Raw genomic sequence first — 17,832 nt, forward strand, 5'->3', positions numbered from 1 at the left:
CCAGTGGTTCTCAAACTTTTTTTGTTGCGACGCCCCTGGACAAGTTTTTCTGGACTTGCGACGCACCGGTAAATAAATGTTAATGAGGAAACTCATTTTTAAAGTTGGGTTTATTGACACAACAACAAAAAGCCACGAAACAGAACTTTTCGGCGACGCCCTTGGAAAATTGAAGCGGCGCACAGTTTGAGAACCACTGCCTTAGACCGTTTGTCATGTGGAGCCTGCAAATTCTATATGGGTCGACAACGCAAAAATCATTTTTGAAAGCGGTTATGCCCTGCGTTCGCTTATGATGCACGCCTTTCATTTTTGAGGATATGATTAGATTTAAATGATATTTTGCAAGCGTTTACTGAATGTTGTTTGGAGTTGTTGTGTGAAAACCGTTTGCATATACCTCAACTGGTTTGTGGACTTAAACATATTAAAGCGTACTAATAAAAATGTTGAAACACCAAATGTACAGTGAGGACAACACTTTATTGATGGAAAAAAATGAAGCACGTCATAAACCCAATTTCCACACTACAACATTTTTAAGTTGAGTCCCATAGTTATATAAAAGCAGAAATAAACACAAAGAGAATAAATAATTAGATTAACAGCAATCAGTTGATTGGTCAGTTAAAAACCTGCATTTACAAGTAGTAAATACTAAACAAGGATCTTTTAGTAAACAGTCTAAAATAAAACAAGAAGGTGAAACAATGTTGTACAGCTGAAAATGTAATGATTTGCTGACTTACTAATACTACGTTTCCATGTCGCGAGTTTGGGCCAAGTATTTGGGCCATGTGACCATATTTGGAAGTGAAAAACATGACGCAGCAAAATTACTTGGCCCAAATCGAATTTTTTTGGGCCATCTAATTCAGGTGGTTTAAATTCAGTTTAGGCCATGTTTTTGTGGTGAACCGTTTACATGTATTATAAGCTTGAAAATGCCGAACAGCGCAGTTATATTCGAAAGTTCAGTTAAAACATTGTATCAGAGCTTATTTTGGAACTGAGAAGTACTTTCGCCAGCGGATGTGTATTGCTAGCATTCAGCATAGTGACTCGATAGGCATTATTTTGAGTTGAGTTTATTTCGCCGGTGATACAAATCGTAGCAGCACAATTGCGCTAAAATATTCACCAAGCCGGAAATAGCTGCGCAACGTTGGGACGTTATAAAGCGCGACAAAGGTAAGGGTACAATTGGTGGAAACATGATAAACGCGCTGCAGCTACACGGTTACTTAAAGCGTTATGTGGCAGGAACTCACATCAGAGGGTGAGGTTGGCGCATTGGGACATCAATACTGGGGGGAAACACTGGTGGAACCAGTCAGGTTGGGACCTAAAAGCTAACCACCCGTGTTAGGGAAAGAGGGTGGGGTTCAACAGGAAAAGAAACCACCAAAAGAAATCCTGTTGGATAGTTTCCGGCGCCAGAAGAAAGGGTGCAGCACAAATATAGTGACGATAGAACAGGATAGCTGTACAACATAAGAAAGAAAGAAAACAAACAAACAAACAAAAATGAATAAAAAAACGGCACAGAAAAAGCAATTAAATAAAAAATACACAGATAAATGCGTCCATGGGTTCGTGGGATATAGGAGTAGGAGGGCACCATCAGCTCAGCTATTTCCGTTTCATGACACTTTGTACATTTGAATGGTGGTGAACTGGCAATGTTGCAACTGGAAAAAGAAAAACTCCGAGCAGCAGCGATTGTTTTTGATACATCACAGGGACTTTATTTTAATAGGTGCCATACACAACAAATCACTCCAAACGACAGTGGTTTTAAGTGAACATGTAATAATAGCAGTGTAATTTATATGCAGCGTAATAATAATGTGCTTGGTCATGTGAAAAACCATGACCAGTAAAAACAGGAAAAAAAAGCTGATGAATGAAATGTTTAACTAACAAAACAAGTTAGATCACTCACCTAACAAACATAATGGTAATAATAAAAACATGTGCAAAACCAGTGTGGCAACATTTTGCCTAGTTTTTTGACAAATGTATAATAGTGGCGAGACATGCAGTTTAGTGAATGTGCACAGCAAGAAAAAACGTGCTATCAGATGGTTGCTTGACAGTGTCCACCAAAAAACTCATCACAGCAAACAGAGGAAAAATAATACACTGGGGACATCTGAAAAAGCAATAGCTAAACAGTGAAATGTGAGTTGACAAACTAAGATAATACGTCCAGGTGCTGACCGGCTGCTATTATTCCAGGAGTGTCTTTTTTACTTGTTTTGTAAATAATTTTTTCGAAGTGGGGACAAAATCAAATTTAAGGTCTGTCCAGCATTTTGGACCTGAATACTTAATGGATTGTTGTGTAACACTGCTGCTGCAAAAAGGTATGGAAAAACCACTTTCGGTTTGTCGAGAACTTACACCATTAGTTACCATTTTTCTTTGAAAGAAATGGTCAAATGCTTGAGGTAATCTACCATTTTGGTAATTGTATAAGTACATTGCACACTCAAGTTTAACTGTTGCTCGTTTGTTAATATTTTATGATGTTTCAATGTTTCTTCCAGGTTTTTGGATTTATAACCATAGGTGATACGCAAAAACTTGTCGCAGATACTTTGAATCTTAGACCGGAGGTTTTTATTACCATGATACCAGCATGTTATGCCATAGATTATTTGACTTCTGACAAGTGACTGATAAATACAATGTAATGCTTGCAGTCTTAATAAAGGCCTTATTTTATGGTTAAGTAATATATTCGTTTAATTTTTTGCAAAATGTTTGTCATGTGTTCTTTCCATGACAAGCTTTCATGAATAGTTAGCCCAAGAAATTGCACAGATTTGACAGTTGCTATTTGCTGGCCATTTATTTCCAACTTACGTATTGGATCTGTTTTGGAGTTGGCAGGTCGAAAGTGAACACCCTTGATTTTTAAAACATTAAGTGACAATTTATTGGTTATTAGTCATTCATTTATTTTTTGAAGTTGCAAGTTTACCGTGTTGAATAATGTCTCTGTATCTCTATTTTCAAAGAGGAGGGTTGTGTCATCAGCAAACATGATTGCCTGTCCTGATGTTATACTATTTGGCAGATCATTAATGTATATTAAAAATAGTAACGGGCCAAGATTTCTTCCCTGGGGAACACCACAACTTATTGGTAGGTCATTTTGTTGCCAAGTTGGACCCTCTGTTTTCGATTAGAGAGGTAACTCTCAAAGAAGTGTAAGGCAACCCCCCTGATGCCATGATGATATAATTTTCCCAATAATATAGTGTGATCTATAGTATCAAATGCCTTTGATAGGTCCAAAAATATTCCAAGTGCCTGTTGTTTGTTGTGAAAGGTATCTGTGATACTGGATATCAATAAGGAAGCAGCATGGTGGGTAGAATGACCTTTTCGGAAGCCAAATTGTTTTGGATTAAAAAAATGTTTGTTGTTTAAGAACGTATATAGTCTATTGTACACGATTTTTTCCAGAATTTTAGATAAGTTTGACAATAAACTTATAGGCTTGTAGTTACTAGCTGATTTTATATCCCCCTTTTTATGAATGGGTATTACTTTTGCTGTTTTAAATGCCTTGATAAAAACTCCATTTTCCAAACAGAGGTTAAATATATGGCTCTTATTCCTAGTGGTAAATTTTTTATGACATTTGAGGGTAATCCATCTATTCCACAGCTTAATTTACTTTGTATTTTGTCAATAATTATCTTAATTTCACCAGGGCAAGTTGGGAAGAGAAATATAGAGGATTTGGAGGTGGGACCTAAATACGTCTGATAAGAAGTTTTGGGCTCGTCCAACTGACTAACCAACTTTTCTGCAACAGTAGTGAAATACTTATTAAAGTGATCAGCTATGTCCAATTGGTTTGTGATCAATTGTCCATCTACTTTAAGGTTTGACATGTGATTTGTGGTCTTATTTCGACCCATCAAACTGTTTATTGTTTTCCATGTTTGTTTGGCATTATTCCTGTGTTTACCAAATAGCTTTTGATAATAAATTTTCTTCTTGGAATTTATCATTCGATAATATTGGGTGCGTACTTGGTGATACTTAAGTTTTCTAGTTGTCGTTTTCTTTCTAATATATTTTTTGTATGCATTTTGTTTAGCTTTATTGAGATCATTCAGTTCTTTATCATACCATTCATTTTTTCCAATTTTACCACTACTTTTTAAAAGAGGGAATGCTTTTTCAAAACTAGTTTGTAAATAAAATGTAAATATAACATGTTGTTTACATAAAACCCTACACCACCTCCTCTGTGCACATTCCTTGGGTTAGAAATAAAGTTATAACCGGGCAAATTGTAATGCATTCTATGGTCAGGTTTGAGCCATGTTTCTGTGACTCCAATTATGTGTGGCTTGAAATGTAATCCAGCCAACAAAGCCTGCAGTTTCGAAAAGTTGTGAGGATTATTTAATGATCTTATGTTAATGCTTAAAGCAGTCAGAAGTTGTTTAGGGCATTGCAGCAGCAGTTCGTTTGGTTGCATATACACAGTGCCATGATGATTATTATAATCATCATCAATATTTAAGGTAGCTTCATCTTTTGCATCAAAATTATTTTCTAAAACATAGTTTTCGTTAACGTTGCTATTTCTTGGTACTCTGTTATTATGCGCAGTTCCAGTAACTGTTTTTTTAGTGTCAGAGACAGCTGGAAAATTGGCTATGGTGGGGTTGTGATGCTTATAAGCTTACAGCTCATTAACTAATGAATTAGGGGATGCCAAGACAATAAAGGCAATGTTACATGCACACAATGTTCATATACATAATGAAACAAAAACAGTCTAAAGCCTATGCAAATCATTAAGGTTTTTTATCACCTTTTTTCTGTTTTCATGAAAAACATACACATTTCCATTGATGGTCCATGTTGATCTTTCTCCGCACTTTTCTCTGCATCTTTGTACAAGCTCCAGTCTTCTCTTTGTTAGAGATTCGGTGATCACCATGCCAGATCCTGCCAGATTCCGTGTGTTGTTGAACACCTCTTGGCGAATTGTCCTTCGAACAAACTTAATAATAATAGGGGTACTGTTACCATAGTATACTAACATGGTAGTCCAGCTATTGTTTCCGTCACGTCTGATTAACTCTGCACGCTTGTCGGATGCTTGCATTGATTTGGCTGCTTTAGGAGCAAACAAACGACAAAACTGAGCGTGTGTGGTCGGTTTATGCATCTTTTGTGTGTAATATTTCTACGTTTGGTTGCTATTGTGTTGTTGGAGAGTATTTAATGTAGGTTTTATTTTTTTAGTCCTTCTTTGAACGCGTTGAACTGATTTTAGCGTGGTTTTACCTCACATATTAAAGGATGCATAAAGGATGAACTGATGTTTAAGGACTTTGATCCCGACCAGGAACTCTAGACAGACAAAACGTCAAGCATGAACGAAGACCAGCATATTCTTTCCACAGTTACTCATTTTAAACTGTCAACATAGGGTAGATTTTTGATAAAAAAAAAACGGATTAGTCATTACAGAAAAGTTCAAGATCAGACCTTTCTCATGAAAGAATATGCAAAAGAGTGCTGCAAAGCAAAAAGTTTATTTGAAGAAAAATTAAAGGCGCTAAAACAATTCTAAACATCATAACTACCAATCATAAACTCCAAGAAAACTGGTGCAGAAAAACAAGTCAAATTGCAATGATAAATAACATGAAATTAAACCATAGAGTATTTAGAAGGTTATGTTTTGTTCAAGGCTAAAAATTAGTTTACAAAAGTAAGCAAAATTGTGGGCACGTTCTCCACCATGCAACCACAGGGTCAGCTGATTTCTTTAATGGATTTATTTCTTCATTGTCGTTCACTTTTGCCAAAATGCTTATTTCTAAAAAGGTCTACCAAGCAATCCAAAGGATTAATTAAGAGGGGATCTAAAAAATAAATCAAATCTGCCAATAAAAGTGTCTTCACTTTCTGCACAGTGTGCTTTTTAAACAAATTACAAAATATGGAAACTATACTTCAACAGACTTTTAAGGTTAAGCTGCAGACTTTTGAGGTTAGCTTGTTAATAATGTAACAGCATATAACATTATTATTAGCAAACTAACCTAAAAAACAGTAGGCTACTACGAAAAAACATATACTGAGTGCTGTATAAAGCCAAGTGATTTAGTAAGTCTTGTAATTAGGATTTCTAAAACAGAAGCTGTAGACAGTGAACACTTCGACCTATAAGGTCTCAACAGTGCAGCTGATCACAAGACATAGGCCATATTGGTTAGTGTAGCCATCTAATAGCCTCCAGTTTGTAGGAAGTAACAGGCTTGCCTCGCCAAATCGGCTCTGTACCACAATTATAAAGCATTTCCTTAAAAAAATGACTGTCTAAGTTTTTTAAAATATACCCTAAAGAATTCCTACAATTAAAAGCTAAAAACGTTTTAATGGCTCTACATACATTAAACAACAAACCTATTAACTAAAAAACTTCAAAACAGACTCGGATTTGTCGCCAGCGGCTTTTAAAAAGCAGCTGTTTACCACACACATCATATAAAACTTCAGGCGACGTGCAGTGTTAGTCATGCGTAACCAACATTCGCAGGATAATAAAAGAAACGGGAGGAAAAGAGGAGCTGGACTACCATGTTAGTATACTATGCTGTTACAGCGAGAATTAATTGTTCCGCTTGGCTGATTTAAGTTCTCCTTTATTCGTGACGTATTGAAATATTCATCCGCGACAGAGCATGTGCTTTGAACGCCACGTTTTTGTGAGCTGCGTTAGTTGCTAGGTTTGCAGTCAATTTAAGTGAATTTATCCTAATTTCTTGTGTCTATTTGTTTATAGTGAAACTGTCAATGTTAAAAGCAATAGCTAAAATGCTGAATTGTCAGTTGTGGAACCTCTAGCCGCGTGCTAGTAAAGCCCTGGTTGCCCAACAGTTGGTATGTTTTATGTTCTTATTTGATTTGTGTTTAACTTGTGTTAATGTGTATTAAATCCGTAACTGGACCTATTACAAGTAATTTGGAAGTAATCTAATGTAAAATATGACCGATTAATGTAGATTTAATTTGAAACCTTGTGTGTACTGTTAAAACTGCTTGTTGTGTATTTATCGCTATGACGTCATAATGTGTACGTATGGCTTATGTATGTTATTTGTGGTTGCAGAAAAAACCGTTGCCGTTGCTATTGACGTTGTCGGTTTATTCGTCAGCGTTGCCTTTTATCGCCAAAAAAGAACATTCGTTGCAAATGCAAGAGTGGGTCGTCTTGGAGGACAGGCTGTAGGACGGGCGCGTTTTACAAAAAGGGTTATCTTTTTTTTTTTTTTTTTTTTTTTTTTTTTTTTCTTCACGGGGTTCGAACCCAGGAACCTCCCGGGGACGAATCCCGATCAGGGTTATCTAGTGTGACGAACGGCGCAGGGTCAGGCTGCGCACCTAGCGGTCGTTACAGGTACCTTTTTTAGAAGGAAGAATGTGAGCAATGTCTATATCACTCTTTTCAACCTTCATAGGAAGTTTAAACTTTGCATTAAGGATGTTTAAAATATAAGGTTCTAACTCCCAAAAATTCCCCTTCGGCACATTCTTGCATCCATGGAGAATCAGGCAGTTTCTCCGGCCATATTGTTCCAGGTCATCAAGTTGTTGTTCCTGTTGAGACAGCCTATCTTCCAGTTGTTTGACCCTCGTCGCGATGTTTGAGATGTTCCTGTTCAATTCAGCCAGAACCTCAGCTGTTGGACCTGCAGAAACAGTTGGCTCAGCAGACACTGGATTAGCATTGTTATTTGAATTGTTTATGAACTTAGCGTGGACAGCTTGAACTTGTTGAAGAGTCATTGTTTAGTATATAAGAACAGAAGGTTGCAGAGAATGCAGAAATGTTAGGCAATGTTACAAAAAATTTAGAGCTTAGCTTATCGATTTAAGTAATACACATAGATGTATGCATACAAATATGAACAGAATTGAATAATAAGTTGTGCAACCTGTGCGCCATGAATTATCTAAGAGCAAGATTCAGCACCACAAAATCAAGTTTTGTTTCGGTTGGCAATGTCAGGAAAAGCTGATCATACTTAATTTTATAAGATACAGGTGAGTTAAAATACTCAAAACATTTTGTAAACTACATTTTAAATCTTAGTTACTGAGTGAAACAAGTTCCAGCACTTTTGCTATTTTAACATAGTTTGCATAAAATGCCCTGGCAAGCAACATGAAGCAGCTTAATCTGAAACAGTCAATTGGCTTTGTTGCAATACCTGATTGTTGATTTGTTGTATAGGGTGATGTTTTAACTGAAGGAACAGCCAGTTCTCCAATGATTTGGGTGATGCTGGCTCCGGCTACTCAATGCTTCCTTTACAAGACTATACTCAGAATCAACAGAGTAGTACTTATAACTATCATTGAAAATACTTCTGGAAGGTGGTGATGACATTAATTCTGCAAATTGTGATATGTACATCTTCTGTATATTTTACTTGTTCTGGTGCATCAACTATTGTTGACTACTTTTTTGAAAACATTTTCAGAGGTTCAACTATATTCTATCATTTCTGTGCATTGACTGTGTAATAAAATCACTAATGGTGGTTTAAAAATTGTACAATTTTTTGTATTGCAAAATGAAAACAGACAAGACAGAGCCACAGTGTTAATACAATCACCCCATTTGCATACATAAACAGAATCATTAATTGGTTTGCTGAAAAAAAGCTGGAGTTCTTGCAAAGGATTGAGTAGTTCTTGAATGCCAAACCTAAAAGCAACAATGGGGCAGTTAATTAAAATATTAAATGGCCACACGATGTCGCCACGCAACAGTTATAGTCAGCGGCGGATTTGTATTGCGGGGCTACTGTTGTCTGATAAAATCGAACGTTTGAAAGAAAAATTTAAGAAATTAACATATTGCTGATACAATGTCACAATCCTATTGTGTGCATTTGCCTGGAAAGTAAAGGTGGCCATAATTTTTCACTTAACGGTCAACTGCATGAGAAAAGGAAGGTGACTATCAAGCGTTGTGACCCTTACACTGAAAAGTTGTGGAAACCGATAATTTATTTATTCTATCAGATGAAAGAAATACATGGCCAGCACGAGAAGTTGTTGATCAATCAATGATCGCCAAATTTAAACAGCAGTTTCCTGCTACCAGAGTTATTTTAGATGCCACAAAAATTAAAAAAACCAACAAATGTTAAAGCTCAAAATTCTACATTTTCAACATGTAAAAATACCATAAGGATTCTGGTTGGAATTTTACCAAAGGGGCTAGTGACTTTTCTAAGTAATTTTCATGGAGGATGTACAAGTGATAGGCTAGTAATAGAAGATTCTGTACTATACTAAAATGTCTCAGAGTTTTCTTACCCGTAGACAGCATTATGGCAGATAGAGGAATCAGAGTGCAATATTTGTTTACATCCTTTGGTATATTTGTTAACATCCCTAACAATGCTAAAAGGAAAAAGCCAGCTTGAAAATATTTCAGTAATAACTAAAGGATAGGCATACTGCATCAGAAAGGATCAATGTTAAGAGAGTCATAGGGCTCTTAATATAAAATAATATGTAGCTAAAATATACAATATACCCATGCCGCATTATGCTACATCTGTCAAATAAACATTAATTTTGTTTGTTTTATGGGGACAAATGTTAGGCAATGTATTGTTAGAGATAAGTGTTACATTTTTTTGTGTATGTCAGTCAGTTAGGGTATGGCAGTTCTGTCCGGGACAATGTGTGTTGTTTTCCAAAAAGTACATAATAATGTATTCTTATGTTATCAACTAAACATTTAGTATATAATTACTTAAACCAATGACCGATTCGCAATTTTTCTGCACAAATACATCTTTAAATGTATACACCATAAAGTAGCAGTACTGCTTATTAGCAATGCCCAAATGTCCTTGAATCTGAAAACTTAAAAATCTTTGTATTCATACACCACAAAGTAGCAGTACTGCTTATTAGCAATGCCCATTTGTCCCGGAATCTGAAAGTAGTATTTATGATTTTTTTAATTGAAAGCTGTCACTCACAAATTCAGATATGGGAAGTTAGCACCTTCGGTAATAATTGCAATCTTTCCCTAGATGGACATTTAATCTTAACCAAACCAGTTTTCTCTGGGCCACTCTAAAATACGCAATCTACGCAAGCTATACGCAATCTACTAACAAAAACTAACTAAGATGTTGACGGTTAGTGCTATTAGGGTCAGGGTGACGGTTTGTGATACAATTAACTTTATAATTTAATTTCAGATGCGTTTCAGGTCTAATTTTCTCTACAAGTGTTAACATGCGGTACCACACAGTGTTTAGTACCACTCTCAACACATATGAGAATATTAAGCCCAAACTGGACATCTAAAACTAATTATAGTGTTAATTTTATTATAAACCCTCACCCAGACCCTAAAAGCCCTAACCGTCAACATTTTTTAAAGGTTGCATACGTTTTATAAGCAGATTGCGTATTTTAGAGGAGCCCGTTTTCTCTTGCTTTGCATCTGGTGTTGCAGCAAAGTATGGCTGTTGGTTGTCAATAAACAGACCTGCCGCACTCATGTGGATATTTTTTGTTTTGCTGAACAAAGTAAGTGCCCTTTTTTCATACATTTTGCCATGACATATTGCTCCTGTGGACAGTACAAACTTAGAGTCACATAGTTTTGCATATTTCTTTCAGTTGCCAAAATAATATCCCTAAATTTTGGTGCTGTTATGCGAAACTTTCATTGGTTAACATTCCTTGCACTTACTTTGTTCAGTTGTGTTTCATTCAATTTTTTAATTTGTAGAAAACAAGGTTTACAAGTCACCACTATACAGTACATGTAATAAATAAAGTGAGTGATTACTTTTCAATTGTGTTGCAGGGTGGTGAAACGTTTGAAGCTGATCTGTATAACTTTTCTTAACAGATAGCTCTTCTGTGATGTGAAATTTGGAAACCCTAAGAGCTGTGGCTGCTAGATGTTTGCATGTAGCAACAGGTCCTCTTCCTGCTGCACACTCACATTCTGAATTTACAACTTCTCCACTGTTTTCAAGTTTTATTTTGTCATTATATGAAACATTTTTTTCAGTGAAGCATGTACAATGCCACTTAAATAAAACGCAGATAAACATTTCAGACTAGGCGTCCTTTCACAATAGCCTTCACATCACTGTTGGAAATTTTGTCACATGTGGACTTGAAATGAAAATAAACTGTAACGACCGCTAGGTGCGCAGCCTGGCCCTGCGCCGTTCGTCACACTAGATAACCCTTTTTGTAAAACGCGCCCGTCCTACAGCCTGTCCTCCAAGACGACCCACTCTTGCATTTGCAACGAATGTTCTTTTTTGGCGATAAAAGGCAACGCTGACGAATAAACCAAGACGACAACGTCAACGGTTTTTCTGTAACCACAAATAACATACATAAGCCAGACGTACACATTATGACGTCATAGCGACCATCACACAATAAGCAGTTTTAACAGTACACACAAGTCTTACTTAAATCCACGTTAATCAGTCACATTTTACATTAAAATTACTTACAATTACTCATAACAAGTCAAGTTACTGTTAAAATACACATTAACACAAGTTAAACACAAATCAAGTAAGAACATAAAACATACCAACTGTTGGGTAACCAGGGCTTTACTAGCACGCGGCTAGAGGTTCCACAACTGACAATTCAGCATTTTAGCTATTGCTCTTAACATTTACAGTTTCACTATAAACAAAATAGTCACAAGAAATTAGGATAAATTCACTTAAATTGACTGCAAACCTAGCAACTAACGCAGCTTACAAAAACGTGGCGTTCAAAGCACATGCTCTGTCGCGGATGAATATTTCAATACGTCACGAATAAAGGAGAACTTATATCAGCCAAGCGGAACAATTATTTCTCGCTGTAACATACCCGACGATGTGCGAACCCATGAGAACATCTTTACAACACACAAACAGCGAGAAAGGAAAACGTAACGAACAAACACAACACTTTAAGCCTTCATAATCAAACACAACTTTGCGACCGGTCGTTTGAACGACCCAACGTGCGTTTTAACCAAAGCACTTCGCACAAACCCGGACTTATCCGGGTACGTTTCCACGATTCTTCCGGTGAGCCATTTTCCTCGTGGTGCCGAGTTGTCGACCAACAGGACCAGATCACCAGCGTCGAGGTTCTCTTCGGGAAATTGCCATTTCTGACGCGTCTGTAGCGTCAGCAAGTACTCATTTGTCCATCGGACCCAAAACTGGTCGGCCAAGTACTGGACCTGGCGCCAGTGCCGTCGAACGTAGTTGTCTTCCTTCACAAATACTCCGGGTGGCGAGATATCATGTCGCCCAATCAAAAGCAGGTGGTTCGGTGTCAGAGGCTCTCTGTCGGCAGGATCAAGACTGATGGGAGTCAAGGGCCTCGAGTTTAGGATGAACTCGACCTCAACAAGCAGCGTACTCAGCGTCTCGTCAGAAGGCACTTGCTGTCCCAACAATACATTCAAAATCTTGCGCACCGAACGAATTAGACGTTCCCAGACGCCACCCATGTGACTGGCGGCAGGTGGGTTAAATGACCAGTCAACGCCCCACTGGCGAAGACGTTCTTCGATGTGAGTTTGATTCCATTTTTCAAGAGACTCGCGCAGTATGCGCTCAGCGCCGACGAAGTTCGTTCCATTATCACTGAAAATGCGCCTGGGCTTTCCCCGTCTTCCAACAAACCTTCGGAAAGCGTCAATAAACGAGTCAGTAGAAAGCGAGTGCGCTACTTCCAAATGCACAGCACGCACGGTCATACACGTGAAGATGCAACCGTATCGTTTGACTTCGCTTCTTCCTTGTTTCACGAGTATGGGTCCAAAGTAATCCACACCCACAGACGAAAACGGTGGCTCACCCGGAGTCGTGCGCTCAACAGGTAAGTCGGCCATCATTTGTTTCGAGACTGAAGCATTTCTTCTTCGACAGAACACACAGTTTCCAAGGATTCTTCTTACCGCTACACCACCTCGCACAATCCAATATCTCTGACGAACAATTGCCCAAGTGTGCGACATTCCGGAATGGCAAACATTAGCGTGTGTCTCGCGAATAATCAAAGTAGTAATGTGATGTGCGTTTGGGAGAATCATCGGGTGCTTAATTTCAAAGGGAATCGGTGCCCTTTCCAGGCGGCCACCCACTCGCAACACACCACCAATCAAAACAGGATTGAGTCTATGAAGAGCTTTTGATGGCAGTTTCTTCATGACTTTCTTCTTCCCGGTGCGATCTAAGTCTTCGCACTTGCACAATGCCTCTATTTCGTCAGAAAACTGTCTTCCTTGAACATATTTGACAATCGCTAGCTCAGCACTTTCAAGATCAGCGACAGTCAGTCTTTTGGATAGGTGTTGGTTCTTCTTAGAACGCAGATAGTCAACGAATCGCTGGAGCCAAGCAACTGCCTTCTTTAATTTCTTGCATGAAGAATAACGACAAATTAAATCATCAAACAAACACTGCTCCTCTGCAACATGCACAGCCAACATTTTCTTCGGTTTCATGTTTAAATATTCCTCGGGAACATCTTTGGTATTCACGGGATTCGTAGGCCAGTGACGTTCATCGCTGCCTAAAAACGAAGGTCCGGTGAACCAACGCTTGTTTTGGAGAAAAGCCTTTACAGTACACCCACGAGATGCGTCATCAGCTGGGTTTAATGCAGTAGGAACATGCTTCCACTGCGACGCGTCGGATCCTTCCTCAATTTTCGCCAGTCGGTTGGCGAAAAAGGTACAAAACCGTTTATTTACGTTGTAAATGGATTGGAGAACTGCAGTTGAATCAGTCCAAAACACGGATCGTCCGATATCCAAGTCAAGTTCCTGCCTTAAAACTTGGTCCATCTTGACAGCAAGAGTAGCTGCGGTCAATTCCAATCTGGGAATAGACACCATCTTCAAAGGCGCAAGACGGGCCTTTCCAGTAACAAAAGAACAATGCACATTGCCTTGTTCATCCATTGTTCGCAAGTATGCGACTGTTCCGTATCCACAGGAAGACGCATCTGCGAAATGATGCAGCTCGTGCGTCTTGACTTCAAGTCCAGTGGTCTGAAAACACCTTTTAATCTTAATTTCTGATAGACCTGGAAGCTCAGAAATCCATGCGTTCCATCTCTTTTCTATATCCGGTGGAACTTCCTGATCCCAGCCATAATTTTCTTTGCAAAGCTCCTGCAAAAGCTTTCGCGCATGTAATATTACAGGCGCAACGAAACCCAGGGGATCGAACAAGGAGCTGACCACGGAAAGTATTCCTCTCCTCGTTACAGGCTTCTTTTTGACCTTTACGTCAAATTCAAACACGTCGGAGCGAAAATTCCACAACACTCCAAGCACACGTTCCATGTGCTTTACATCAACATTTAATATAATGGACTGTACAGATCTATCTTCGGTTGGGACTGACGACAACACACGCTCGCTGTTGCTCACCCATTTTCTGAGCCGAAATCCTCCGAGCTGCAACAATTCACGCAACTCTCCAGCCAATTTGATTGCATCGTCTTCGTTCCTTACGGACTTCAAACAATCGTCCACGTAGAAGTTTTGTTTCACTGTCGAAACCGCTTCAGAACTGAATTTCTCCTTGTTATCTTCAGCAGTTTTCTGCAAACAGTACCCAGCACAGCAAGGAGACGAGGCTGCACCAAATATGTGCACCAGCATCTGGTAATCAACGGGTTCTTGCGATAAATCGCCTTCAGGCCACCAAACGAATCTTAGTGCAGATGTATCGATCGGATCAACCTTTACCTGGTGAAACATCGCTTCAACATCGGCGACAAACGCAACCGGTTCCTGGCGAAATCGAACAAGCGTCCCAAAAAGACTGTTGAGTAAATCTGGACCTTGCAAAAGCTGGTCATTCAGCGAAATATTATGATATCTGGCGGCGCAGTCAAAGACGACCCTCAACTTTCCTAGTTTCTGCGGGTGTACAACCGGGTGATGCGGCAGGTACCACACAGCGCCATCTTCCGGCTTCTTGTCGTCGCCCTTTAAACGTCTGGCATATCCCTCGTTCAAGTACGTATCCAACGTTTGCTTGTACTTCTCATACAGCTGCGAATCAGTTTCCAATCGCCGTTTCAAGTATGACAAACGCTTCATTGCCATAGCACGGTTATTTGGCAAGTTTGGAGCACCTGGTCTCCATGGCAATCGCAGTTGGTAGTGTCCGTCATGACACTTCACTGAGCTTTCCATCTGCTTCAATGCGTATCTGTCTTCTTTCGACAGTGTCGTTCTGGGTGATAACGCGGTTTGGCCAAAGTCGCTTTCCCACATGCATTTTATCTGTTGGTGCAACGTTTCGTCCTGCGAGGTTACAAAATTCACCCGTATCTGTGAACTTCTTGAACCATTACTATGACAAGGACCTACAAGCGACCAACCGAGCATAGAACGCACGGCACTTGGCTCCTTTCTTCCGCCTCTACGTTCATCATTTATCCAGAACACTTCGGGAACGTTTGCTCCAATCAGCAACATGACTTCCCCAAGGGGCAAGACAGGAAACTCTAAATTACGCAAGTGAGGCCATCGCCAAAGCGACCCTTCCGGTATTCTGTTTGGGGAGACTGGCAAACTGTCCACGCTCAAAACGTCGTTTAATCGTACGGATTGCTTCCCGTCGAGCGACGCCACCGTTAAATCGACGGCCAAACCCTCTCTTCTCTGTAACCTATCACTGACAGTGGTCAAGGAGTACGTTGTCTTTCTCCCCCCGACGTCCAGCTGCTTGATCAGTCGTTTGTCACACAAGGTTGTAGTCGATCCTTGGTCCAAAAAGGCGTAAGTTTCCAGCTTTCTGCCATTACTGGCTGTAACCTTTACCGGCACTATGTTAAGGTACACACTCTCTGCATGAGTGCTCATGCAAGTCCAGGTGACAGTTGCATTTGATGATGTCGGTTTCTCTTCTGAGGCCTGCGTAGACGCTTCGCGCACGGGTGCAGTCGAAGAAGTCTTCCATTCTGTCCAGTGCGGAAGGTTGTGATGCTTTCCACGGCATCCGCCGATGGTGCAAGAGCTTGGTAAACTACATGTTCTTGCTATATGACCCTTTACGAAACAATTGTCACACAGCCGAACTTGACGCAGAAACTTCCTTCGCTCTACAAAGGTCTTCCGTTTGAACACGTCGCAAATGCCAAGGTCGTGCGATTTACTGCACAAGGGACATCCCTGCTTCTGAGGACTTCTCGGTTCAGCCTTACGCTCGTTTCCCGGAGCAACCGATATCGCATGAGTCGATGCTCTTGTCCTCGTCGTAGGAGATTTGCTGCGCCTTTTCTGCGCATCTCTGTCCTTCCGAGGACCCAACACTCGACCAAACATCGTGGTTCCAATGTACGCTTCCTTCTTAACGAATTCAACAAGGTGACAGAAACGAGGCTCTTCCCCATTCCTTTCAATTTTAGCAGCATGTCTTCTCCATTGACTTTGTAGTGCAAACGGCAATCGCTTTATTATATTCAGCATATTTTCAAAATTGTTGATGTCTGCGAAGTATCCCAGATGAGTCAGGGTCACCAGACATTCTTCTAATGCCTGTGCTAGCTCTATCAGTCCGTCAGTATCATCGGATTTCAGATAAGGCCAGTGACTTAGCTTATCCACGTATGCACGTGCGATAATAATAGGACGTCCGTACCGCTCGAATAACAACTCTCGAGCCCTTCGGTAACCTTCCGGAGGGTCAAGGCCAATGCAGAAGGCAATCATGGCATGTGCTTCTTTTTTACAGTATTGGATGAGATAATTAAGCTTCACACTGTCGCTGTCTACACGTCGACCAATATTTTCGTCAAAGCTTATCATGAAACGGGTGTACATTAGCGGATCACCATCAAAATACAATAGCTGTGGCCTGGGAAGCTCCGCCCTGCCTTCAAGACTGCAGCAACACGACACAGGTCACTCACCTCCGGCTCATGATTCAGCACTTCCGTTTTTGGTTTAGGTTCGCAACGCGAGGAGGACGGAATGTCCGTTACCTGCGCTTCTGAACTGCTTCTATTAATAATGCCGGAGTCTGATGCTTGCTTTTCCTCTTTTACTACTTCGGGTTTGGTCTCAGGTGAGAAGAGGACTGGTAAATCAACTTGCTTTTCTGGCTGAAATCCAGCAAAACATGACCCAGATGAAGACGTCCTTTCCCATATCTCTGCTTCAACTGTGGCGGATTTTATCTTGTGGTCAGCTTCCAGAATTTTTATCTGGTTTTCCGCTTCCATCGTTTTCTGCAAAAGATTGGTCTCTGCTTCCATCTTTTTCTGCAAAAGGCTGCTTTCTGCTTGCATCTTTTTCTGCAGAAACTCTTTTTCTAGAAGTGCGACCTCTTTTCTCACACGCGCCTCAGTACGCTTGCAACTCGACCTCGAGCTAGCATATGAACCAGTCTTACTTCTTGAACCAAAATCGCTGACCGACGGTTCCTTACTCGAATGTTCAGGCGGTTTGGAACGCCTTACTTCCTCTAACCATTCATTTGTGCGCGCATCAAATTCTTGCTTGCCACTTCTCAAACTTGAGAGCGCAGCATTAATTGTCCTTCTATCTTTTTTCTTTTTTACGAAGTCCAGTCGTGTTGTATGTTTGCCAACACATTCGTCGTACAAAACATCAATGGATGAAATCTTCTCCTTTAACTGTTGTACATTCGAGGAATCAATCATAATTTCCTCTGCATCTTGATATGCCAAGTTTAGACGTTTTACTAAATTGTCAAGAGTGTGTTGAGATTCAACCATCTT

The 17,832-nt window shown here is 39.9% G+C and overlaps 2 protein-coding genes and 1 long non-coding RNA gene across 3 annotated transcripts; 1 reads left to right on the forward strand and 2 right to left on the reverse strand.

The window, feature by feature from the left end:
- Positions 1-465: 465 nt before the first annotated feature.
- Positions 466-7,836, reverse strand: LOC145204762 (uncharacterized). Its single transcript, XM_080077359.1, has 3 exons — positions 7,452-7,836; positions 5,793-5,863; positions 466-5,224 (listed from the first exon to the last, which is right to left on the reverse strand). The coding sequence occupies exons 1-3, from the start codon at positions 7,834-7,836 to the stop codon at positions 4,811-4,813; spliced, it is 870 nt and encodes a 289-aa protein (XP_079933485.1). The 3' UTR covers positions 466-4,810.
- Positions 7,837-10,150: 2,314 nt separating this feature from the next.
- Positions 10,151-11,227, forward strand: LOC145204407 (uncharacterized). Its single transcript, XR_013853485.1, has 3 exons — positions 10,151-10,614; positions 10,820-10,867; positions 10,943-11,227. It is a non-coding gene; the product is annotated as an uncharacterized LOC145204407 (long non-coding RNA).
- Positions 11,228-12,022: 795 nt separating this feature from the next.
- LOC145204763 (uncharacterized) lies at positions 12,023-16,897 on the reverse strand. Its single transcript, XM_080077360.1, has one exon. It carries the CDS (start codon positions 16,895-16,897, stop codon positions 12,023-12,025), a length of 4,875 nt encoding a protein of 1,624 aa, XP_079933486.1.
- Between the last annotated feature and the right edge of the window lie 935 nt (positions 16,898-17,832).

Source organism: Phallusia mammillata, chromosome 8 (assembly GCF_965637545.1).
Source record: "Phallusia mammillata chromosome 8, kaPhaMamm4.hap1.1, whole genome shotgun sequence".
NCBI lineage: Eukaryota > Metazoa > Chordata > Ascidiacea > Phlebobranchia > Ascidiidae > Phallusia > Phallusia mammillata.

Bases quoted from the DNA above. Each gene is read 5' to 3' on its own strand.
- LOC145204763 (XM_080077360.1), bottom strand. From the start codon at position 16,897: ATGATAAGCTTTGACGAAAATATTGGTCGACGTGTAGACAGCGACAGT.
- LOC145204762 (XM_080077359.1), bottom strand. From the start codon at position 7,836: ATGACTCTTCAACAAGTTCAAGCTGTCCACGCTAAGTTCATAAACAAT. The intron at 5,864-7,451 runs GTACCTGTAACG...AGACCTTTTTAG, and splicing joins CATTCTTCCTTCTAAAAAAG to AAATAAGCATTTTGGCAAAA. The intron at 5,225-5,792 runs GTTGCATGGTGG...AACCAAACGTAG, and splicing joins AGAAATCAGCTGACCCTGTG to AAATATTACACACAAAAGAT.